The sequence below is a fragment of the Callospermophilus lateralis genome, chromosome 18, assembly GCF_048772815.1.
Source record: "Callospermophilus lateralis isolate mCalLat2 chromosome 18, mCalLat2.hap1, whole genome shotgun sequence".
In the NCBI taxonomy this organism is placed as follows: Eukaryota; Metazoa; Chordata; class Mammalia; order Rodentia; family Sciuridae; genus Callospermophilus; species Callospermophilus lateralis.
Window position 1 is genome coordinate 9422985 of NC_135322.1, and position 25055 is coordinate 9448039.

Here is a 25055-nt window from a genome sequence, read left to right on the forward strand (position 1 = left end):
CCTGCATTTAGCACCATGTTAAAAAATAAACAATGTTTTTAAGATTATAAATTTAAATGTTATGGGAAAAAATTGTGATACCACAATTCAAGGTTCACAGTAAAGTTATCTGAAAAAAAAAATTGTCAGACAGCATCTTATTTTACATCTACATAAAAAGACTAGAGAGGAATACAAAATATTAGTAGTATAATCGCTCGTTGGTCGGCTTACTGAGGAGTTTTACTCTACTCTCTGGACTCCCCAGAGTATTGCAAAGATTCTACGTTAAGCTCCTGGATGTTTGTTTTCGCCTTTGGGATTATGTTTAAAACTACAAGTCCCAGCAGACACCGCGCCGCCGGCTTCTGGAGAGAGGCCCTCCCCCGACGCAATGATCGCTGGGATTCGTAGTCGAATGGTAAAAGCAAGGTGGGACGCACACTACCGGCATAGATGACAAGAGGAGGAATCATCACCATTCTCACCAATGGACAATGCTTACCCGACCTGAGTGGCGGGCGAAAACCTAATGGGAGGGCCGCTGCTCCTGAGTGACGTGTCTTGCAGCCTACAGGCGGCTCTTGGGGCGGGGCGGCGCGCGGCGGCTGTAGTGCGAACCATGGGAGGCGGCTGGTGGTGGGCTCGGGTCGCCCGCCTGGCCCGAGTCCGCTTCCGGGGGGCGCTGCTGCCGCCTCAGCGGCCCCGGAGTGGGGGCGCCCGGGGGTCCTTCGCCCCCGGCCACGGTCCCCGCGCCGGAGCTTCTCCGCCCCCAGTGTCCGAACTGGACCGCGCGGACGCCTGGCTCCTCCGAAAGGCTCACGAGACAGGTCTGTGGTAGGGAATGGGGTCAGCTCGGGTGAGAGACGGGGGGTCCGTGTGGCTGAGCGGTGGGCGTATGTGTGCGGGGACGAGGGTGCGTGCGGTTCCTGCTGGAAACAGGGCCTGGGCTCGGCAGGGAGAAGGGCTTCCGTATAAGCGCAGAGAAACCCTGGTCGAGGAGCGCAAGAGGTCCGCATAGGGCAAGGACTTGCGGTAGGAGGAGTGCTCGGGTTAATGAGGTGCAGAAGGGATCGGAAGCGGTGGTCCGACGAGGAGAGGCAGCTTGATAGAATTGCGCCTTTCTGGATGAAAGAGGTTTGCAGAGACAGCCTAAGAGTGAGGGAGTTGTTTGCAAGAGGGGTCCATTCGAATTGCAGAGGCGACCACTCGGTATAAAGCGGGAGTGTGGCTCCCTGCAGAAGATGGGGAAGCTCCGGATTGGAGGAGGGCACAACCAATAGAAGAAAAGTTCTGGTCTGATTGGAGGGAGAGGTGATCTATGCTGCCGGGGGAGGGAACTCAACAAGGGGTGGGGGTGGCAGTTTGGAGATATAGTGGGATAGTGTGGGGTCTTGTAATGGGACCAGCCTGCCAACACCATGCAGGATTTGAGCGGGGGTGGTGGGGAGATGTGGATGCGTTGAGGACGACCATACCCGGTAGGAGAGGGTGGCATTTGGAGGAAGGTGAAGAGGGAAGTGGAGAAAGGCTTGGGTGGGAGGAGCCTATTCCAGGTGTGTGAGAAAGAAGTGAGAGGGAGGGCCATGGAGATACCATGTGGGCAGGAGGGGGACCAGGACCACCTCTTGGGGTTTTCCTGCCTTCAGATGGAGATTCTTCACTTTGGGCTCTAAATTGCCCCCCAGGTTCTGCAGACTGTCTTGAATCTCGGGTGTTGCAGAATTTGGGGGAGAGGGGCTCAGTGATGGGGTGAGAGATTGAGGTGACAGAGTTTGGTGGGGGGCTGGATGGGGTGGAAGTGGGATGAGGGGAAGGCCCAGGGTTTGACTCTCTGGGTGGGGGTGGGGGGTGGGAGTCAGGTTGGGCTGACATTGAGCTTCCATCTCCCCCTCTCTCCAGCCTTCCTCTCCTGGTTCCGCAATGGCCTCCTGGCATCTGGCATCGGGGTCATCTCCTTCATGCAGAGTGACATGGGTCGGGAAGCAGCCTATGGTGAGTGTAGACCCCTGCTCTCACTCTCAAGGGAGTGTGGGTGCTCCCTCTCAACATGGACTCCCTCCTGCCCCTCCCCCAGTTATAAATGTAGAGCCTCTCACTCTTCCACGGGACACACTGGTGAGTGTGGGCCTCCCACCCACCCCTATTCAGGGACACAGATCCCTCAAGTGGTGGCCCAGGGCATGGCTATGGGGCTTCCTCTTCCAATCTGATTTCTTAGAGATGAAGGGCCTTTGTCCAGCCCTCCTGCATGGCCCTGCCTCTGCCCCTCCAGCATTCTCTTTGCTCCCAGACCAGCCCTCACTCTCCTGGACTCCACTTCCAAGCATGGACACCCCGATTCCCGTTTATGCACAGCCACCTTGGTCCTGGCCCTGAACTGCTCCAGCCCCCTAATCCACCCTTGGGTTTGCTCCAGTCCCTTCCTAACCCAGCCTCTGTCCCTGATCTCCCCCAGCCCCCTCAAGAGGGCAGCACCAGGCTGGTGCTCCAAGCCCTGCCCTCCATTGACCATGGTCTTGTCTTCCACAGGCTTCTTCCTGCTGGGCGGCCTGTGTGTAGTGTGGGGCGGCGCCTCCTATGCCGTGGGCCTGGCGTCGCTGCGGGGACCCATGCAGCTCTCTCTGGGGGGCGCGGCGGCGGGCGTTGGGGCCGTGCTGGCCGCTAGTCTGCTCTGGGCTTGTGCCGTGGGCCTCTACATGGGCCAGCTAGAGCTTGATGTGGAACTGGTACCCGAGGACGATGGGGCGGCCAGCGCCGAAGGCCCAGATGAAGCAGGCCGGCCACCGCCCGAGTAAGCAAGGCTGTGCCGACCGGCTGGTGCTGGGCGGCCCGGGCCCCAGGACTGGGACATTAAAACCTGACCCTTCCCTCGCTCCAGAGTGGTGGTTCCTGTTGCTTGGGGAGGCTGGACGTGGAGGAGGTGGGGCCGAGGGAGGAGGGCAGCGGGGACGGCGGGGGCAGGCAGGTGGGGCTCTTTCAGGAGAGGAGATGGAGGTGGAGCCGGTGCCCAGCCCCGCCTGGCGGGCTTTTAATTCTCAAGAGGGCTGACAGCTTGGCCCCGCCACGCCCTCCCCAGGTCCACTGCCCTGCGGTCCTCAGTCCCCCTTCCTCGACACCCTGGTGCCCGGAGGCCCGGGGTAGGGCAGGCCCAGGCTGGGGTAGAAGGCCTCCGGGAGCGCGGGGCCGGGACCCAGCCGCGGCAGGTGCGGGTACACGAGGCCCAGCTCAGCGGGGCCGTAGCGGATGGTGCCGGGCGCGCACAGGCTCCGCACCACGGGCGGCAGAAAGCCTGCGTGGAGCAGGGCGGGTGGGGGGTCCCCGGGCGGCGCCAGGCCCCACGGCCGCACGGGATCCTGCTTCAGCGCCCCGGCCCGGATGACAGACGTGAACTCCCGTCGCGGTGGGGCCGGCCGTTCCGAGGGCTCCTCGTCCCCACTGTCCTCGCGGCCTTGCCTTTCCCTGGGAGCCGGTTCCACCTTGATGCGTTTGCCGCGCGTCTGCGGGGCCTCGTCCTTGTCGGCAGGGACGACCTGCTTCCTCTCCACCGTGGGCTCCCGCTCTGGAAGGGGCCGATTCTGAAGCCCTCAGCCTTCCCACGTGGGCTGGGGGCTCGCCCTGCCCTTCTCAGCTAGGGAACACTTGCTGAGGTTGTCACACTGGGAGGGGGGCCACTGCCCGTAGTCGGCATAGGCCAGAAGTGCTGCTAAACATCCTCCAGTGCAGAGGACAGCAAAGGACCGTCCAGCCCGAAAACAGCAGTAGAGCTGAGGTTGAGAAGTCCCAATCTAGACCTGTGCTGATCCATGGAACTTTCCAGAATACAACGTTCCACTTACTGGAAATGTTTTAGATCTGCACTGTCCAATGTGGCGAGTATGATCAAGATGTGGATTCCTTTTTCTTTCTTTTATTCTTTTTTGGTAGCAGGGATTGAACCTAGGGACTCTTAACCACTGAGCCCCTATCCCCAACCCTTTTTCTTTTGAGACAGGGCCTCTTAAGTTGCTTAGGGCATCGCTAAGTTGCTGAGGCTGGCTTCAAACTTGGGATCCTTCTGCCTCGTTGGTTGCTGGATTAGAGGCACGTGCCAGTGGATTTTTAATTTTAATTAAATAGCCACATGTGGCTTCCAGACTGGACACTGCAGGACTAGGCAGTCCTGAGGGACTTCCCAGGGGCCCAGGTGGGAGGGGCTCACCTGTGTGCTCTGGCCCTGGGCTGGATGTGTCCTCACAGGGCACACTGGCTGGAAGCTGGAAGGCATCCAGAGGTGTTTGGCCACACTCCGCTTGGCTGGGGACAAGAGGATGGCGTTGGGAGCCAGGGGTCCCTGGCTGCCCAGCCTCTGCCAAGGGAAGGTGCCCTCCTGCCCCACACCCCTGCAGAAGTGAAGTCCCCCCATACACTGTGAGTGCAGGTGACCGCACCAGGGAATATGGAGCCTCCACCCCAAAGTACTGAAAGGACTCTTCTCCAGACCCCCAAACTCCAAGTTGGCTTCTAGCCCAACACACAGATCCATACAGCCATTGGCCGGCCTGCTGTTACTGTTCTGGTTGCCCCGGGGCACCCTGTGTCCTGCTGTTACTCTCTGGGTGTGCCCAGGCACCCTGTGCTCCTGCTGTTTCTGTCTGGGTGCCCCTGGGCACCCTGTGCTCATGTGACCTCAGCATCTCCTTCCAGACCTGTGGCTCCCCTCCAGAGCCCAAATCTGAGCAGAAGACTGCTTTCTCTCCCTCCTCCAGCCTTAGAGTCTGGCATTTTCCAAACCTGCCCCAGCCTCCTTTCTGGTCCCTCAGCACCCATTTTGTTTCTCAGACCCTCATCTTCACAGTAGCAAGAGAGTTTTTCCCCAAAGCTGATTTGACTATGATCCTCCTCAGATCTAAAGCCTCCTATGGCTCCCCAGTGCCCCATATGAAAGGCCTCTAGTCATCCTCAGCCTTTTCTTTCATGACTTTATACGCCGGCCCCAAGCCATGCCCCTGCTTCCTGTTGCCCTGAGCCTCTGTTTCTGCTGGGCCTCTGATGGCAACAGCTTTCTCTCCTCTGCCTTTCCCACTCATTGTCCATGAGTCGGTCTACTCTGTGGCCCTCCCCTGGTAGGAGCCTACTATGGCTCCCCAGTGCCCAGAGTCCTCAGCCTGGACCATGAACCTGCCCCTCCCTCCCAACTCTTCTCTGCCTCCTGCCAGTGAGGCTGTCCCCTTCAGGCCCTTGCTCTCATGGTCTCCTTTCCCCTTCAGGTTTTCAGACCCCTCAGGGCTGTCCTGTTCCCAAGGCTCTCCCTGAAGACCCCCACCCTGAGCTGCGGACAGGTGGCAGAATCCTTGGGAGGAGTTGTCGGGGGCTGGGCTCTGCGCCCACAGGAGGGGCAGCAGCTCTCACCTGAGCACATGGCTGACCCAGAGCACGTGATGCTCCCCAGGATTCTTCCCGCTGCCAGCCACGGTGGCCACAGACTGCAGCCACACGAAGCCCCCAGCACGCTGCAGCCAACGGTAGTAACCGGTCATCACCTGGCCCTTGTCCAGCACTGGACCCAGCCCAGAGGTCAGAAGAGACCCAAGGGTCAGGGCAGGGTGGGGAGGGGGAGGGGGTCAGAAATGGTGGACAGGAGGAGGGGGCAGAGAGGGAAAGACCAGCAGAGAGAGGGAGACAGAGAGCCAGAGTCAGAGCCCCAGAGGTGGTCCAGTATGGAAGCCTGCTGCGTTTCAAGGGTGGGTCAGAGACCCCACAGCCCCTTTAGCCCTCCGCCCACACCCTGAGTCCTTGCTGAGTCTCCTGCTGCTCTCTTTGTGTGACAAATTGAGCCCTTGGAACCACAGGTGCAGCAGGAGGCACCGTGGCCAGCCCTGAAGGAGGGCTTCAGGGAACAGTGAGGGTACTCAGGTCTGGTTTGTGTTGGGGGGGGGGGGTCTGTGGTGTGTCTCACGGTCCAGGTGGCTTTGGCGGATCCTGGTTGCATCCTGTCCATGGACGAACTGGTAGCAGCTGCGGCCCACAAGCTCTGAGGGCCCCAGGTCCATATGGTCGCTGACTCTGGGATGACAGAAGAGGGGAGGATTCCAAGACCATGGTGTGGGGGGAAACAGAGTTGGCTCCAGAGTGACCCGGGGTCCAAGCCCTTGCCCTGAGGGCTCCGGGCTTCTGTTCAACTGTGAAGTGGGCATGATAATAATAGTGTCCCTCGCAGGGTGGCTGCGAGCATGTGGCAGAGCAGGGCTTTGATGGTGCTCTCAGCACAGGGACAGTTTCACTGTTAGTCTTCCCCACCGCCCAGTGCAGGAGTGGAGGGAGGAGAGGCCCCAGAGGAAAGGGCTGGGGAGGGGCGGAGCTCTGTTGGCCCCGCCCTCCTCCAGCCCCAAGGGTCCCTCCCAGGCCGAGGCGGGAAGGGGGTGTCCCTTCTGCCTGTCACCCTGCCCCCTCCGCTGCTCTTCCCCCTCCCGAGGTCCCCATGCCCCAGTCCGCAGACCCAGCAGTCCCTTTGACTTCCACAGAACCCCAGGTCTCCTGTGCGCCCCCATCCACGAGCCCCAGTCCCCGACCCGGGTACCTGCTCTCACAAGCAAGGATGGTGAGACCCAGGCTGAGGCGGAAGACGATCATGTGTCCATGCAGAGGCAGCTCAGCCAGTGGGGCTGGGGGCAAGGTGTGACCCAGAGCCACCAGGCCCAACGCACGGGCCCGCAGGCGCCCTGTCACGTGGATGACCTGCTGGTGGTGGGTGTAGTTGGGGACAAGCAAGGCGGTACCAGTGGATAGTGGGCATGGTCGGGGCAGGGCAAGGCCAGTGGCAGGAAGACCATAACCAGGCCATCCCACCAGGTTCCACCTGTCACCCAGAGGCCTGGGGCACGGAGGGAAAGGAGGGGCCCCCAGATCCTAGACGTGGTTCCCTAAACCATCTATAGCTAGAGAAGCCTCCACCAGGGTTCCCTCGGTCACCCTCGGACCAGACCAGGGACATTGCTGGCAGGAATGCACAAGCTCTGCCCCAGACCACAGGATGTGCCTCAGGGGCTGGGACCAGATGCCCACACCCACCTTGTACCCCGAGGCCTTGACGTGCAGCCCCCTCTTGGTGAGGGTGGATTTCATGCGGATGAAGAAGGAGCGCTCCTGCACCCGGGAGGAGGCAGGCCCCTCCGCAGGGCTGGTCTCTGGGGAGGACAGCAGGGCAGTTATGGAGTCCTAGAGAGGTCACACAGCCCCACCCACCGCAGAGCCAGCGAGACCCAGTTGCTATTGGAACCAGAGGTGTAGCAGGAGGCACCATGGCCAGTCCTGAAGGAGCACACCTGATCATGCAGGCTCGCTGCCACCTGCCCATCTTCCCTCTGCTGCAGCCAGGCGGGTCTTCACAGCTCCCATCAGACCCTGTCCCTCCTGCTCTAACCACCACAGCTCCCCAGGGTCCTGCAGCCTCTTCCTCCAGGTCTCGGCTCACACATCTCCTCCAGGAAGCCCCTCTCTGATCCCCAGGCTGGGCCAGCTGTCGGCATAGGGGTCCCCTATCTGGGCTCTGTCCAGTTTCAACTGTCAGTCTGTCAGGACCAGGTCAGTCTTCCCCACTGGACTGTGAACTCCAGGAGGATGGAACTGTCCCTACTCTGTCCTCAGCATAGGACCTGGCACAGAGGGAGGCTCAGGAATAGCAACTAATGAAACTCACAAATCCAGATTATCCTGTGAGCCCTGATATGGTCTTACAAAAATGCTCACATAAAGTACTCTGTGCCTCAAGTTCAGGTGCAGACAGCCACACTTCGTCCTCGTGTATAACAGACGTCCCCCCCACAAGCTGGCAGACCCTGCTGATGTACCAGGTGTTTTTAGTGTTTAGCAAACCCAATACAGGAAAATCCAATTTACGGGAGAGTTAACCTCATAGGCCCCCAACATTTCAGAGCTAAAAGTAGCTTTCAGGGTCTAATCTCCAACACTTTCTCTCTGCACCACAAGAGTGGAAATTTCCACTGGAGGAAAGAGACAAGCCTGGGCTGGAGTCCAATTCAATCACTTATAGCTGTGTGACCCGGGGCAATTAACTTAACCTCTCTGTGCTGAGTCTCCGTGTTCTGCTGTGTAATATGGAGATAATAGTTCCTGCTTTTAGTTAGAATCCAATGCAATTATGTATTTAAAGGCACAGCACAATGCGAATGTCCCCCTACGCGTGCCTGTCTGCCAGATTATTTTCCGAAGTCACTCCCACCTTTATTCAGCATGCAGAGAGGTCTTTCTGAAACTCAAATCTTGGGGAGCCTGGCCATTCTAGGGAGTTTGGCAGTTTTAGCGAGCCGAGTCTCACCGCTCAGACTGATTCGTTTTACAGACTTGCTTTGCGCAACTCGAGGGAGAGTGGGTTTCGTTTAAAGGAGACAGAGCAGAACAGGCGCCCCCTGGTTCACCCGGGCTTCCTTCTTTTGGGGGTCCTTGGAATTACCGATCTCCGGGGCATCCGCCAGCGAGGAGGAAGAGGAGGAGGAGGAAGAGGACGAGACGGAGGGCGGGGTGGGGGGCCCGGGGGTCGGGGACCGCAGCCCCAGTTGTTCCAGAACCTCCGAGTGGTCCCCGGGGTGGATGTAGTCGAAGACGCTGCTGCCAGTCAGCTCCACCTGCCGGCGGCCGGGGGGAGTGCAGGGGCGCGTCAGGTGCGCGCGCAGCCTCTCGCCCCAGGACTGGGGCCCGCGCGCAAGTGTGCCCCGTGCCAATCCTGGGCTTTTTAGCAGAAATAACGTTCACCTGTTTAATGGAGGCCACAAACAGGTTCTTCCTGCGCCCTCCCAGGGGAGAGTCGTGCCCAGGGATTATTAAAGTTTTTCTAAGTCTGACTACTCTAGGAAGAGGGGGCCCTGGGCTGACACGGGGTTGTCACAGCCGCGGTTTTCTAGCTCCTCTCCGCTCCCACCCTACAGCAGGCAGCCTGTCCCGGCGGGGATCGCAGGGAACTCGGAAAGCGAGCCCTGGGGTGGCTTCCCAGCCCTGGAAAGCGTGAGAACCCTCAAGGCAGCGCCTCTACATTCACGTCGACCTCCAAAATCTCTAGCAGGGGTCCTTCTCTCCCCGCCGCCCCCAGCCCAGACCCCCATCTCTTCTCCACTGCACTCCTGCCACGAGTCCTCGGGAACCTCTGGCCCTCAGTCCCCTCCCCACATTGCTAATTGACCACAGCTCTCCATTCATCGCCCTCCACCGGGGTCACGGGTCTCCCACTCGTCTTCATCCCTCTGGACTGCTCCCCCTCATTGACTCTGATCTCACTTTTTTTTTTTTTTTTTTTTTTGCACCTAAAATTGAACCCAGGAGCACTGAGTCACATCCCCAGTCCTTTTTTATATTTTGAGACCAAGTCTTGCTAAGTTGCTGAGGCTGGCTTTGAACTTGCAATCCTCCTGCCTCAGCCTCCTGAGTCACAGGGGTTACAGGCATGCACCACTTGGCTTTGAGCCCCCCTTTTTTGCGGGGGTACTGGGGAGTGAACTCAGGGGCACTCAATCACCGAGCCACATCCCCAGCCCTATTTTATTTAGAGACAGGGTCTCACTGAGTTGCTTAGCGCCTGCCTTGCTTTGGCTGAGCCTGGCTTTGACATCTCAATTCTCCTGCCTCAGCCTACTGAGCCACTGGATTATAGGCTTGAACGTCCCGCCAGCTTTGACCCCCCTCCTCCTTTTTAAGCCTTTCTTCCACTCTTCCTGTGTGCCCCCTCCGTCTTGTCCAAATTCCTTTTCTTTCTCTTCCCACTCCAGGAATTTCTAACAACTTGATGACCAACTGAGCACAAAAACTAGCTAACCAATGAACCGAAGTTCCCCAATATCCCATTTGCCAACAGATTTGTAGAAATGATAAAAGTTGATAGCAATTTGCATTGAATGGATTGGCTAGGCCTAGAAGCTGCAAGAGGCCAGGGGCTTCTGAGTCTCCCTGCCCTCCTTTTATTTTGCAGGAGCTGGGGCAGAAACAGTAGGTTGAGTTAACGACATAATGAGAGTCAATCAACTAAAACAGCACTCCTGTCAGGCAAGATGGCGTACTCCTCCTGAGCCAGGAGGCTGAGGCAGGAGGGTCACACGATCCAGGCCAGCCTCTGCAACTCAGGAAGGCCCTGTCCCAAAGAGGACTGAGAATGTAGCTTAGTGGTAAATTGCCCCACGGTTCAATCAGGAGTGGGGACATACTCACTCCCCAAGGCCGCGGAGCCTCAAACCCTTCCAACATGAATTGCTACAAACTTTAAAATGATTAAGAAGGAATGTGCTGGCAAACACGGTGCACCTGGCTAACCAGTTACTGAAAAAGGGATCTTTCAGCTCATTTGCTTTCCTCAAATTGACCTGCTATTTTAATGACTCTTCCCCCAACCACCACCATGAAGCTGAGCTGGGGGGGTGCCACGTGGGGTTCCAAGGAGCACACTTTGGGGACTGTGGATTCAGTCCATTTCTTTTATGGGTGGGGGTCTGGAGAGATGAAAAGCAAGCACGGGCCAGGCGGTGGAGATGGTGGCCCCCTGGTGGTTCTTACCTGTGAGAGGCCCAGATAGATGGAAACTGTTTCTGAGATGTAGAGGAATTTTCCTTCCTGGTTCAAGGCGAACACAAAGCCGTCCAGGGACTAGAGTCGGGAGAAACGGAGGCAGGAGTAGGGAGGATTTCCAGCCAGCAAGCGGGAAGGCAAGCTCTGAAATCTGGGTCTCTGCCTGGGGGTGGTGGGCTTCGGTGACCCTTGAAACGGGCAGGCAACAGCGAAGCGCGGCATTCACTCCCCAGGGGATGATGCGGCAGAAGGGGTGCTGTTCCCCAATGTGGCCACCAGGTGGCAGTGAGGAGCAACAGGCTAGGAAGGGGCCTCACCTGCAAGATGTGTCCTCCCAGGTGCTGCTCGAAGACCTCGGAGACCAGCGCCGCGGGGCCCCGGCGGCCTGAGGCTGGGGCGGAGGGAAGGATGCGGCCAGGGCCTATTGGTCTGGCTGACCTTGGCCTGGCAGGCCCCTAGGGAGCCAGGCTACAAATCCCCCACGATTACCAAGTGACCAGGGCCCAGTAGGGAAGAGACCTGAGGTGTGTGTGTGGGGGGGCAGAGTCACAAACACAGTGACTGAGACAGACAGATGGGGGGGCAGAGAGGGATTCGTTCGTTCCCACTCACTAACGCCCCCAAAGCTCACTAAATACCTCTGCCACAGGTCCTGAGTGGGCAGTGCTGGCGTGACCAGGTGACCGGGACAGCCCAGCCCGCCCTCACTGAGCTCCCAGGCCAGGTGCAGATGAAGAAAAGCAAGAAACTAACAGGCACAGAACTACCATTTGTGGCCATGTCATGGAGAATGGAATAGGTGGGGACATCTGAACAGAGGACTGAAGGGTGAGGAGGCGGGTGGGAGAGGGGCTGAGAGAGGCCCCGGGAAACAGGAAGGAACGGGGGATTGCAACAGCCCAGTTCAAAAATGGGCAAAAGACTTGAATAGGCATTTCTCCAGGGAAGATGTTCAGATGGTTAACAACCTCTGAAAAGGTGTTCAACGACCTTAGTCGTCAGGGAAATGCAAATCACACCATGCCTGTAATCCCAGCGGCTCAGGAGGCTGAGGCAGGAGGATCCAGAGTTCAAAGCCAGCCTCAGCAACTCAGTGAGACCCTGTCTCTAAATAGGGCTGGGGATGGGGCTCAGTGGTGAGTGTCCCTGAGCTCAATCCCTGGTACCAAAAACAAAACACCACAGTGGCAGCTGGGTATGGGGGCGGGGGCTGGGCACGGGGGTGCAGGCCTGTAATTCCTGCAACTCAGGAGACTGAGGCAGGAGGACCGCAAGTTTTGAGGCCATGCTTAGGAACTTAGCGAGACCCGGTTTCAAAATGAAAAAATAAAAATAAAAAGGGCTGGGGATGTGCTCAGTGGTAAAGCACCCCTGGGTTCAGACCCCAGTAACCAAACCAAACAAGACCAAAACACAGTGACACACCACTTCATACCCACCAGGATGGCTAGAGTTAAAACAAAAACAACCCCCCAAACAGAAACCAAGCGTTGGCGTGGAGAAACGGAGTGGTCGTATGTTGCAGGGGGTGTGCGATAGCCTGGCGGCTGTGGCCCTCGTGTGGTGGGGACTTCGACGGACAGCAGTTGGGCTCCTGGTGGGCAACCAGAGGGGTTGAAACCAGGGAACAAATACGTGTGCCTGTGGGTCCACCCGGCGTTATTCACCTGGTCCAAGGGGGGGACCCCCCCAAATGTCCACGCATGAGGTGTGGACGGCATGGGTGTGAGCACAGGATGCTACACTGTTCCGCACCCAGAGCGAAACTGACAGGTGACATGATGTGGCAGAACCTTGAGAAAAGCGTGCAAAGTGGAAGGCATACACCTGGATGTGGGCAGGACCCTGGGGCGTCCAGAGTCGGCCTCTATGGAGGCTGAAGCAGTGAGTGGTTGCAGGACTGGGGGAAGGGGAGGGGCTTGATGGGGCTGGGATTGTTTTAGGGTGATGGAGAAGGTTTGCAAACAGAGGTGACACGGTGACGGCTGCAGAGCATCCTGACCACTGTACTCACTGCCACTGGGCTCTTCCCTTCACAATGGCTAATTTTATGGTAGTAAATTTTACCTCAATAAACTTTTTTTTTTTTTTTAAATGAGATAAGGACAGAGACATTAAAAAGTAGATAAGGTAAGAGGCTGAGGCTGTAGCTCGGTTGGTAGAGCTTGCCTCACATGCACAAGGCCCCGGGTTCGATCCCCAGCACCACATTTAAAAAAAAGCTAAGCACAGGTCCTTAAATAGAGAAATCCAAACAAAGAGAGAGGGAGACAGAGAGATGTAAAAAGATGAGAGAGAGAGAGAGAGAGAGAGAGAGAGAGGGGAAAAGAGATCCAGAGAGAGAAATGGAGAGCCAGAACTGGCGAAGGAGCCAGGGGTGGTGACAGGGTCCCCGGCGTCATCCTCCCTTGGTCAGGAGCTGGGGCCCCAGTCCTTGTGCTGGAGGTTGGCAGAGGTACCAGAGTCCCGGACACTGTCCCCACCCAGATTCCCAGGGTGACCCTGACCCTGCGTAGCTGACCCCCTAAGGGAGAGACCGGCACTCTGGGGAGGACTTGGTTCCTCAAGAGTCCCCAAGGGCTGGCTTCCAGTGCCATCCTGCCCTGACCAGCCCCTCCTCCTCTCTGAGCCCCAGTTTCCTCTCTGCCAGGTGGGTTTGGGGGTGCGGGTCTCCCCCAGGGCCACAGCCCCAGCCGCCCGGCCCCGAGCGGGTGCGTATTCATCGTGTGAATCGTGTGATGACTGTTGTTACGACCAAGCCATCAGGCCATCAAAACACTGGGCCATGACAACCGCCCAGGCCGCCCTGGCCCCCCAGGGTCTGGCGCCCCAATCCTACTGCTGCCCCTCCCTCCTCCCCTGCAGCTCCAGGAACAATAACTGGGGAGGGGGGCGGCAGACCCTCCCCGAGACGCAGCTCCCACCATCCTGGTGACAGGCGGGAACAATGCGGGCCTGCTAATTGTCGCAATTTTCCCTGTCATTTTTGCTAATTCCTTCATTTTCCCTCTCCCAGGATCAGCCCGGGTCAGACTGAGCTGCTGCAATTAACAGCATCCACGGGCAGGCGGGCTGGGGGCGGGGCTAGGGACCTGCTGCCCCCATCCCCGGCCACCCCCTGCGACAGGGACCCCAGAGCCGGCTCTGATCACTGACTGATGCTCACAGTCACTCTGCCCCCACCCCCTCAGCCCAGCCACCTCCTGACTCCTCCCTCAAACGCCCCACTTCTCTGTCCCCAAATTCACCGGGTGGCTCTTCAAATCCAGACCCCCAACCTCACTCACTCTCTTAACAGGTATTCGCACAAGTTTCTCCTCAGGGACTGCCCCCAGGCGCCATCAAGACACACACAGAGGGGACAGAGGTGGGGACGGGGGAGGAGAAGTGCAGGAGGGCCCCAGGGGCAGGCGAGGGGAGACCAAGGGCAGAGGGGAGCAGTGGAGGCCGAGGCTCCCTGGAGCTGACCTCAGGGCACTGTGGGGAGGGACCCTGTGAGTCCCCTCAGTCCCGTCTGTGAAAGAGTGGATGTCTGTGCACCAGCCAGGCGCAGGCGCATTTTTTTTTTTTTTGGTACAGGGGACTGCACCCAGGGCTACTCAACCCCTGAGCCACATCCCCAGCCCTTTGCAAGGTTTGTTCTGAGACAGGATCCCCCTGAGTTGCTGAGGCTGGCCTTGAACTTGTGGTCCTCCTACCTCAGCCTCTGGAGTCGCTGAGATTCCAGGTGTGCACCCCGTGCCTGTACTGCTGGATTCTTACCAATGTCATGGCATATAACATGGAGGCAGTGGACCCTTCCAGGTGTCCCCTGGGGTCCACCCGACCCTTCTCTTCCTCACGCCCATGTGTGTCATCAGCAGGCCCCATGGCCTGGACCTGAGGTTATTACCCACCCCAACCAGCTCCCACCCAAGGCCTCACCTTCCACCTGTCCCCTGCTTCTCTCCCTGGGTCCTGGGTTCCTTCATGGCTCCTGTCTCACTGGGGTAGTGATCAAATCCTCACCATGACCTGGAGGCCCTGCATGACCATGACACGGCCCCACTGGCCACTCTGTTTACCCTCACTTTACTTGCTCCTCTCCAGAACCCTAGGTCTCAAGGCTGTGACCTGCTTTCTGCAAAGGTCTGCCTCAGGACCTTTGCACTTGCTGTATCCCCAGGCCTAGACCACCTTTCTTCCTTACAGCTTACTCCCTAACCTCCAGGAAGTCACTTCCTCAGAGAGGTGGTGCCTGACCTGTGATCTAAGACATCACCTCACCTGGGTCCACTGTCGCTCAGTGACAATGTATTGAGCCCTTCCTGCAACCCAAGCACTATTCTAGCTCAGCAGACAAAGGGCACACAATAAACAAGATAAGCACATACCGCCTGTGTCAGGTGACAATAAGCGCTAGGGAAAGGTGTAAAACCAGAAAGGAAGACGGGTGTGGGGGAGCCGTGGGGTGCTAACATGGGCTGTGGAGACACATCTCCCTGAAAAGCTGGCCTTCTGAGGGAAGGGGATCCAGGTGGAGGACCCTAGGCAGCCTCCTAGGAGCCAGGAGGAAGTGAGACTAGGGAGGAAGGCGAGGCAGGGCCCTGTGTGCAGGGTGTGGAGGTCAGGGACACAGGAAGGTGGTCAGTGGGTGTTTGTTGAAAGAGGAGGGCGTGCTGATGTGAGGAGGAGCCTTCTCCTTCCTAGACTGACCCTGGGGGCTGGACTTTAACATCCACCGGCCCATTTTACAGATGGCTGACTGAGGCCCTGAGTAACAGATACCCCCACCAGGATATCTGCAAGGTAGGCGCCATCCCTATGCTGAAGTCCCTGCTGTGTGCCCTCTGTGTGACCTGGGGCCACTGGAGTACCTCCCCCTATGGCTTCTGAGGGCTCAGCTCTTTCTCTGTGTGCGGCGCCTGGCTTAGCATTGGGCAGGCAGTCACCGGCCACTCTTATCACCGAGGACATGAGGCCCCTTCAGGGGCGACAGCAGGCTCCGCTGTCTGGTTTCAGCCCAGACATCCTCAGTTTCCCCATCTGAACTACAGAAGCAGGTGTTTAGCCCCCTGTTGGGGGACCCCTACAGCTGCAGGCGTCTGTCCCTCATCTTCCAACTTGGGGGCTACAGTCCAGCAGTACTGTGCCCACACACGCTGGCCCAACCCCAGCTGGCTCTGGCCTACAGGTGGCCTGTCACCCGATGCTGTCACCTCGGGGAACCCCTGCGCCCTCTGAGCCTCGGAATGCCCATCCAGGTAGTGGGGGGACGGCAGGCCCACTCTCTCACCCCCCTTTTCCTCCCGGAGCTCAGGGACAATAGACAAGATGTTTATCCCCCGCCGGCGCACATGTTGTTCGAGGTAATGACAGTAATCAGCGGCGCTAATGCCGCATTCTCTCAGCGCCAGTCAATTCGCCTAATTACCGCCTGGGAAGCCGGATTATTTAAATTTAAATGGTGATTTATTGCGAGCTTAATCAATGCTATTTTCTCTCCCCCCCTCCTCCTCTGGGACCAGGGCAGGAGGGGAATTGGAGCCCCTGCAACCCCACCCTAAGGACACCCCCTTCTCCTGCGGCAGGGGTCAGGGGTGCCTGGTGCATCCTGTGCCTTTTGCCTGCGACCTCAGATTAACACCGTTCACCGTCTTCTTTTAATCAGGGTAAAGCAGAGATGCATCAAATATAAGTGGCAATGACAAGAACAGAGCCCTTCTAGGCATCCATAGTCAGGTCTGAGTGATCATAAAATTAGTTATACATCTGTATTTCACGCAGTCTAGGTTCTTACAGATTCTAGATGATAGGGGCTTATTTCTCCCTGGGTCTTGGCCGAGGCGCTCCAGGGCGGGAACTTTGCTCTACTTTGACGCTGGACCCTGAGTGCTGGGACCGCGGGCGGCAGAGGCTCCCGGCCAGAGCGCCGCCGCGGACCTGCATCCGCCCCCCTGAGCCGGGCCTGCCCGCTCCTCCTGGGGGAGGTTGGAGGGTTAGTCCCCTTCATGAACAAGGCACCAGGAGGGGAGGCCACCTGCCCAAGGCTTCAGAGCTGGGGAGCGGCAGAGCCAGCCCAGAGACAGGCCCATCTCCCCGAACCGCCTCGTGTCCCCCGGGGCCGAGCTGACTCCCTCACGCACCCCAAACCCGGGATTCGGGCGCCGACGTCCTTGCACGCCCTCTGCGGCTCCCAGGTCTGGGCGCGGTATCTCCCACGAGTGATGGGAACCCAAAGTGGGCTCTCGGCGGCTCATCCACCAGACATGGGGATTCTTTGTGATAAGAATGATTCCCCTCCCCTAATAAAAACAGCAGCTGTTACTGGCGATGCCTGGTGTGGCCGCGTCCTGGCTTAGGCCAAATTTTACGAAATCGCCACCATTTCTGTGTCCATTTCACAGATTAATAAACCGAGGCTTGGAGAGCAGGAGCCACATGATAGGGACACACAAAGGGCCTGGCCGACTCCCCTGGAGCTGGACCAGGGCTCAATCTCCTGCGGCCCGGATCCCAGTTTCTGGGTCCCTAGAACCCCGGCGCCCCGCGCATGCGCACTCACCGAGGCCGGCCGGTGGTCCCACCGCCCGCAGGCCCCAGGGCGGCGCCCCCAGCGCTGCGAAGCGTCGCAGGCGGAGGTAGGTGACGCTGAGACGCACGATGGACGCCTTGTCCAGCTGGCTGGAGATGGCGCCGGGCAGCGGGAGTAGCTTGGCCAGCTCGAAGAACTCTAGGTTTTCCTTCCCGCGCCGCGAGCGCGCCGCATTACGGGACTTCTCCTTGCGCTGCGCCTGCAGGCTGGGTGGGCGGCCGGGAGGAGGCATCAGCTGGGCCCAGGGGCCCAGGGAGAGGGGCCGAGGGCAAGCCCGGCCTCCTGGGGTCCCGGGAACTGGAGGGACACTGGGAGTGGACTCAACCCTCTGGCGATGGGGGCAGACCTGAGTGCGAATTCTCTACGTGGCCGGCGGTGGGGACCGACCTGGGTGTAAGCCCGTCCTCGAGGGGGAGGAGGCAGAAGGGAGGGATCAACAACATTGGTTCTGAATTCTGGCCGAAGGGACTAGAACCCGAACGCAGCAGACAGGTACCAAACCGCCGTTCCATCAGTCGGGGCGAGGAATCCAGCCCAGGGGCGGGCAGAAAGCTCGGGAGGAACCCTCGGCGGGGACGCGAACCCAAAAGCGAGCGTGAATTCTCCCCGGGGCACCTCCCCGGGGGCGGGGCCATGACCGAGGGGCGGGGCTTAGCTCACCAGGGTCCAGGAGGGGCCTTGACCATCAGCCCAGGCAGAAAGTCCCACGGGACGCTGGCGCCACGGCCTCCCCCGCACTTGACCTCGCTTCCGCCGCCACTGCCGGGATAGGGGGCCGCCATCTCGCGGGGGCTGCTTCAGGCAGGCTCAGGGACCCGCGTCTCCTGCAGCGGGAAGGAGTCAGAGGCGACGCTCAGTGCCCTGGGGAAACCTTTAGGGAAACTGAGGTCCCTGCGGGGTCCCTGAAGCTGGCCTGGATGGTGCCTCAGTTTCCCCTCCTCAGAGGCCCGGGGACCGAAGCCGCAGCTCCTACCCTGCCCTGCCCCTGGCTGGCGCTCTGGGTGAGGACGTGCCCCGCCGCCGCCTCCCCCGCGCCGCCCGCCAGCGCGCCCGCCTCACGCCCGCGCCGGGCCGGCTCCCGCATACCAATGGGCGCACGCGGCGCGCATACGGATCGGACCGGCCCGCGCGCTGCGTGCCAAGCATGCCCAAGCCGGGCTGGGGGCGGGCGCCTTGCGGGGCCCAGGCATGCAGGGCTCCAGCCCCCTGGCCCTAGGTCCCGGGGGTCCGCCCCCCAAACCCATCCCCAGCGTCGGCCTCCTCGGATCCGCGGTGCGCCTATTTCCTAGGCGAGGCTAATGAGGTAGGGGGCTGAGGCCAAGGGCCCCACCGTATGTCCTGCCCAGGGATCCCCCAGTCCCTCGGGGGTGGCGCCACGTGTCTGAGCCGCCAAATTTCCGCAATTTCAACTTCCTCCCTGAAGACCCCAGCGTGCGAGAGCCAACCCCCGATGCGGTGACCATAGCCTCGGCTCCGGGACACCCCCAAATGGACCTATACTCAGGGCCTAGGTGTCTTGGTATCCGGATCCTCTAGAACCAGAAGGTTTTTCTTCAGAACTGGGCTCCAGGACGCCCCTTTCCTGCAGGATCCAGGCCGCCCCAAAGCCTCCGCAGCCAGGTGTCCAGATGCCCCTGACCCTGGCGTCTAGGTTCCCTGGTCTCCTATTTCCCCGGGACGCAAACAGCAGTGTACCCCTGTCCCCAGCCTGGGGATACAGTCGTCCTGATCCTCTAGCCCCCAGGACACTAGAGTTGCGACCCCCAAATTCCTCCAGGACCCAGGAGTTCCTCTTCCCATCCAATCAAGCCTCCAGGCGTCCCCAACTCAGAGGACACCAACCCGGTTACCTGGCCGCGGGGCAGACTCCAGGCGCGGCGTGAGGCCGGCCAGGCGGCGCAGAGGGGCCACTCCATAGACCCTGGGGCGAGCGGGGCTCCGCGGGCTGTGGCGCCTGGCTCTCGGCGCCCACCGGGGCCTCAGACTTGGAGACCGCGGAGAGCGCCGCCGGGCGGGGGCGGGGTCTGTCGGGACCCCGCCCACCGCGTCTCCACCCCTCGGCCCAGCCCACCGCCAGCACTCGCGCCTTTGGTTGGTAGGGAGTCCTCACCTCGGTGTCCCGCAGCCCGGCCTCACCTCACAGCAACATCAGGGGAGAACCTCGGAGTCGGAGCGTCTCCAGCCCTGGAGAGGAACCCGGAGTCCCCGCATATTCACGCCCGGAAGGTGTCAAGTGCCCCAGCTCCTGCGAGATAATCCTGCCTTCCAACAGCCCCTCGGACAAGGACAGTACCCTGCGCCCAAGCCCCCCATAGGAGACTCAGACGTCCCTTCCAGGGACACAGATCCAGGCGTTTGAGACCCTCCCTTTCCAGTTGAGAATTTTGGGGTGCCAGCATACCCTTCCGCGATGAGCCTGGGACCTCGTACCGGAGCCCACACCCCTTACAAGGCCAGGATTTGGCGTCCAGACCTACCCCTTTCCAGAGGTCTCTGGTACTGGCACTTGGGTGCCTGAGGACTCCAGAGACCAGGAACCTGGGGTCTTACTTCCATGTCCCACTGCAGAGACATCCGAGCCAGATAGGTGGTAAATGGGAACTGAGGGGTTGAAGCCGCTGGAACAGATGACAGGGACCCAGGTGTCCAAGCCAGGTCTTGCCAACTCTGATAGGGGATCCTACACTCATCCCAGACTTCCTCTCCTCCAGACCCGGGTCCCAGCGTGCTCGGCTGCCTGCTTGGAAGGCAGGTCTGCAGGTACTTAAGGCCTCTGGAGTGAGATCCCAACCTGGGGATGGAAAACAGGGGTCTCTAGGAGAGGGAGGCAGGCAGGTGTTCCCAGAGAGTGTGCGCACCTCTGAACAGATGGGTAAACAGAGGAACGCGTTTGCGCACTGGCTCAGAAGAGCACTCCAACAGTCATAGTTAACGATTAGGGGGTGCCGATTTTTGGCGGTCCTTTATTCTATAGCAAGGTCTGCACTGGCCTAATAGGTCCATTTTACAGCTAGAGAAACTGAGGCACAGACGGGCTCAATAGCCTGGTTATGATGATCTCTCAACCAACAATATTCACACGTGTCTGGGAGGGACTCAGGCCAAGGTCACTGACTCCTGTTTCTCTTTTTCCCTGTGGGGGGATTAAACTCAGGGGCACTCAACCATTGAGCCCCACCCCTGGCCCTATTTTGTATTTCATTTAGAGACAGGGTCTCACTGAGTTTCTTATGCCTCGCTTTTGCTGAGGCTGGCTTTGAACTGGTGATCCTCCTGCCTCAGCCTCCCGAGCCTGTGGGATTTCAGGTGTGCACCGCCAGGCCTGGCTGGCTCCTGTCTCTTGACATTATTTTGGCTGTGAGGCCTGGGCAGGCACAAGGCCGCCTCAAGAGGTGCCCGTACAGTGGTTTATGGCTCCGGACACATGCAGCTCTAGTGGAGGTTGGGGTCCTGCTGCTGGGGTTGCTGCTGCTCTTCCTGCTGAGGCTCCACCAGTCTGGGCCTCCCTTTTGTCCCTCGTGAAAGGAGGATGATTGAATTCTGGTTTTCCCCTCTTGCATCTGTGGGGTTATCATTTTCATCCAACAGCTCTCACTGTGACCTGGGGACAGATCCCCTCTCAGAGATCTGCCAGAGATACATACGAAGACATTTTCTGCTTTTTCTGCTTCAGTGTCCCTCAAGCATCTGGTGGCTGCCCAAAGGCTGCGTTGCATGGAATATTGCAACAGACCAGCCACAGAAGCAGCCTTTGGAGTCCAACCATCTTCTTTAAGCTTCACACTAAAATGATTTGCAAAAACGTAAAACAGCTGACTGTGTTACACCTGTAAACTCAGCCGCTCAGGAGGCTGAGGCAGGAGGATCTCGAGTTCAAAGCCAGCCTCAGCAAAAGCAAGGTGCTAAGCAAGTCGGTGAGACCCTGTCTCTAAATAAAATACAAAGTAGGGCAGGGATGTGGCTCAGTGGTCAAGTGCCCCTTCATTCGTTCCCCAGTACCGCCCCCCAAAAAAAAAATCAAATGTAAAATAATGCCCGGCACAGTGATGCACACTTGTAATTCCAGACACTCTGGAGGCTGAGGCAGGAGGATCACAAGTTCAAAGCCAGCCTCAGCAACTTAGGGAGGCTCCAAGCAACTTAGCAAGACCCTGTCTAAAAATAAAAAACAGAAAGGGCAGGAATGTGGCTCAGTGGTCAAGCACCCTTGGGTTTCAATCACTAGTACAAAAAAATAATAATTAAAATAAAATAATATAGGGCTGGGGTTGTGGCTCTGTGGCAGAGCGCTTGCCTATCATGAGTGAGGCCCTGGGTTCGATCCTCATCACCTCATAAATAAATAAAATAAAGGTATGTGTCCACCTACGACTAAAAAAAAAAAAAAAAAAAAAAAAAAAGTCCTGAAACCAAAAGTTTGAGAAGCAATGACTAAGCCATTTAAGGCTGACGGGCATATTAAGTCTGCTCCACAGTGTGACATACACTCAGGGACGCCTGCGCCGTCACACACCCGACACAAAGACGAGGCCCCATCCCAGAATCACTGAGGCCATCTCCAGGCTCCCTCAGTGGGCCTCAGTCTCCCACCTGAGAAATGGGTGGATGTTCATGGTCTCTGTGTCCTTGTCCTTCGTTCGGCAGCTCTGAGGACAACTTCTGGCCAGGGGGTGTCAGCCAGGCCCCCACGCTGGGACCCAGGAAGTCCCCAAGAAGGGCTCCAGGTAACCCTTTAGTGCCTGGGATGCAGAGTGGGGGCTGGACTGGGCGGAGGGGCCTGTGGGACAGCCAGTCCCCCGCAGCCCGGCCTCCACTCCTCTCAGCTGCCCTCGGCTCTCTTGGCTTCGCTCTGCTTTTCTTTGCGGTGCCCGGGGGATTGGGCCTGGCCTTGGGCGTGGGGTCAGCACTGGGCCAGCTGAGCTAACCAGAGCTACAGATGATTCCCCTGAGGACCAGGACGGGGTGGAGTGCCAGGCCAGAGGCAGGGGACGCTGGGGCGTGGGGCGCAGATGGAGGGTGCCTAGGTGCCACTTAATCTTCGTGATTGTTATCGTTTAAACCAGGCAGACAGACATGGTATTTTTTTTTTTTTTTTGGTACCAGGAATTGAACCCAGGGGTGCTAACCACTGAGCCCCATCCCCAGCCCTTTTCTGTATTTTATTTAGAGAACAGGGTTTTGCTGAGTTGCTTAGGGCCTCGATAAGTTGCTGAGGCTGCCTTTGAATTTGTGATCCTCCTGCCTCAGCCTCCTGAGCCACTGGGATTACAGCGTGGCCACTGTGCCCGGCCGTTGTTGGTGTAGTTTAGTTGGAATAACAGGAATGGGGGTCCTAGGGGCTGAATTAAACTCCCCCCAACCCCATGATGCCATCTTCAGCCCCAGGACTTTGGAATGTGACTATTTGGGACAGGGTTCACAGAGGTGATCAAGTTGACATAAGGTCATCAGGGTGCTTAGGGTGGGTCCCTGGACCGAGGGGAAGGTCGAAGATCTCCAGTTCAGTGCTGAAGCCAGCTGGGAGGCAGGGAGCAGGCCCCTGCAGCCCTGGGAGGAGCCGGCCCTTCACTGTCCTCCCCAGCTGTGAGGCTGGGGGGCCGCCAAGTCCTGATTTTTTGTCAAGGCAGCTCTAGGAAAGCAAGGCAGAGGGGAGGGGAGTGGCCTCCGTGGGGACAGAGCTGCTTTTGGGTGGAAATATTGTAAAATCGACCATGGTTTCAGTTGCATGACTCACAAATGTGCTAGAACCCACCACACACACAAAAACAGAACACAGGTGTGGGTGCAGGCCTGCGGCCCCAGAGGCCCCAGAGGCCCCAGAGGCTGAAGTTCAAGGCCAGTCTCAGCAATTCAGTGTGACCCTGTCTCAAAAAATAAAAAGGGCTGGGCTGGGGCTGGGGCTCAGTGGCTAAGTGCCCTGGGTTCAATCCTCACTGCCCCCCAAAATTTTCAATCCATACCTGGCTCCAGCAGTTTTGCCTTTGAAATAGCCACAGAATCTGAGCAACTTGTCTCCTGGTGGCGGTCCCACCACCTCCCGCATGTGCTCTTCCAGTCAACCCCTCAGCTGGGATTTTGCTCTCACTCCCCGCCAGCCACCCAATATGACATGCAGTTCCTTTTCTGTCCTGCAGCCATGGTTGTCTCCAGACATGGAAATTAAGCCATTACGTGTGTAATCTCAGCGACCTGGGAGGCTGAGGCAGGAGGATCTCGCCTTAGAAACTTAGTAAGACTTTGTCTCAAAATAAAAAATAAAAAGGCTGGGGATGGCGCGGTGGTGGAGCATCCTGGGTTCAATCCCTAGTAAGGGTCGGGGAGGGAAGTCAGGGCAGGGCCCCCGGGGCTGGCAACCAGACCCAAGTGTAGTGAAGGGGAGGGGCGAGGAGGCCTGATGGCCAGCTAGGGGGACTGGGGTGGGCAGGCGCAGGCTGGGCCCGGGCATTGAATCCAGCTTCCTAGAGCTGATTCCTGTTCTTGGGGCCTCCAGGGGAGCTGGACAGGCCATCAGGTTTTGGGGTCAGACAAGTGGGAGCAAACCTGGGTCCCCTAGTTTGTGTTGAACGAGTCACTTGGCCCCCTCTGTGCAGTTTCTCCATCCACTAAATGGGGATAATGTTAGACCCATGTCACAGAACTGTGAGCTGACAGATGAAAGGGTGAAGCCAGGCACTTGTAAGTGCCCTAACTGTGGTTTTGTAATATTATTTCATCGCTAGTGTGTGTGGTCCTCACTAGCAGGCTGGCCTGGGGCAGGCCTGTCTCTCCAGTCCCTTCTTTATTGCACCTCCTCTCAGCTCCTCTAAGCCTGGTTAAGTCTCTCCCTTGCTCAAGCCACATCCACAGACAAGCTTTAAGCTTATTATCTTGCCCTGCAAGGCCCTGTGTGGCCTGGCCTCTGACCTCCGGTGACTGCATGACAGTAAATGGGTGGCTGGCTGGATGAATGCATGAAATGACAGGAATCAGAGGTCATTCTCTGGTCTTGGCCAGCTCCTAGGACACTTCAGTTCCAACCACCGGTCCTCACAACCTGTCTCCTCCCCAGTCTCCAAGGCTCCTAATCTTACAGTCTTCATGAGAAAAGCCTCCACCAGCCTCTAGCACTGGCCGCCCCACGGCGCTGCTGGGCAAGGCGGCGCTCTGCTGACCCCTGGTGGCCACAGGGAGGAATGCAGGAGCTGGTGTGTCCCTGGAGCCCCTGGGAGGCGTCTCTCCCAGACCAGGTTTTTAACAGTCTGTCTTCTGGACCCCAGGAGATCCAGAACCCCACCTCTCCTCTCCTCCTTCTGTCTTGCTCTGGTCTAATCCAACGTCACCTCCTAGCTGAGCTCCTGGATCTCAGGATCAAACTTCCATATTTCTCCTTTTGCCCCAGATTCCTGTAGAATCCCTTCACACTGTTAATTGTCACATTTTTTTTTTTTTTTTCTTTTTTTGGTTCTGGGATTGAACCCAGAGGCACTTAACCACTGAGTCACATACCAGCCCTTTTATTTTACTTATTTTTTAATATTTTTAAGTGGTAGTTGGACTCTAAAAAAATTAAAGGGCTGGGGGGCGGTATTATAACTTTATTTTTATGTGGTGCTGAGGATGGAACCCAGAGCCTCACATGTGCTAGGAGGGTGCTCTACCGCTGAGCCACGACCTCAGCACCGTCCCCCAGCCCTTTAATTTTTTTTATCTTCGGTCTTGATAATTTGCCCACGCTGGTCTTGAACTTGGTGTCGTCCTGTCTCAGCCTCAGAATTTCTTGGGATGACAGGTGTGTACTACTGTGCCCAGCTCTGCTTTAATTTAAAAAGTTTTTAAGAGTAGTTTTAGGTTTATAGCTGGTTTGATTTTTCAGAACATCATACCTAATAAAAATGCTGAAGCGTTTTGATGCTGACTGCTGTTCCTGTAGGTGCTGTACCCCGGGTGGGTGCCTCCCTGGCCTTCCTGGCCCCTG

The 25055-nt window shown here is 58.1% G+C and overlaps 2 protein-coding genes across 2 annotated transcripts; one reads left to right on the forward strand and one right to left on the reverse strand.

The window, feature by feature from the left end:
• The first annotated feature begins 439 nt into the window (after nt 1-439).
• On the forward strand, nt 440-2855 carry Tmem160 (transmembrane protein 160). The gene is made up of 3 exons (XM_076839090.1): nt 440-809; nt 1882-1974; nt 2512-2855. Exons 1-3 carry the CDS (start codon nt 512-514, stop codon nt 2775-2777), a joined length of 657 nt encoding a protein of 218 aa, XP_076695205.1. The 5' UTR covers nt 440-511; the 3' UTR covers nt 2778-2855.
• Nucleotides 2856-3077: 222 nt separating this feature from the next.
• Nucleotides 3078-17883, reverse strand: Npas1 (neuronal PAS domain protein 1). The gene is made up of 11 exons (XM_076838719.1): nt 17762-17883; nt 17072-17307; nt 10845-10918; nt 10516-10605; nt 8432-8603; nt 7030-7145; nt 6539-6696; nt 5918-6024; nt 5371-5518; nt 4181-4275; nt 3078-3541 (listed from the first exon to the last, which is right to left on the reverse strand). The coding sequence occupies exons 1-11, from the start codon at nt 17881-17883 to the stop codon at nt 3078-3080; spliced, it is 1782 nt and encodes a 593-aa protein (XP_076694834.1).
• Between the last annotated feature and the right edge of the window lie 7172 nt (nt 17884-25055).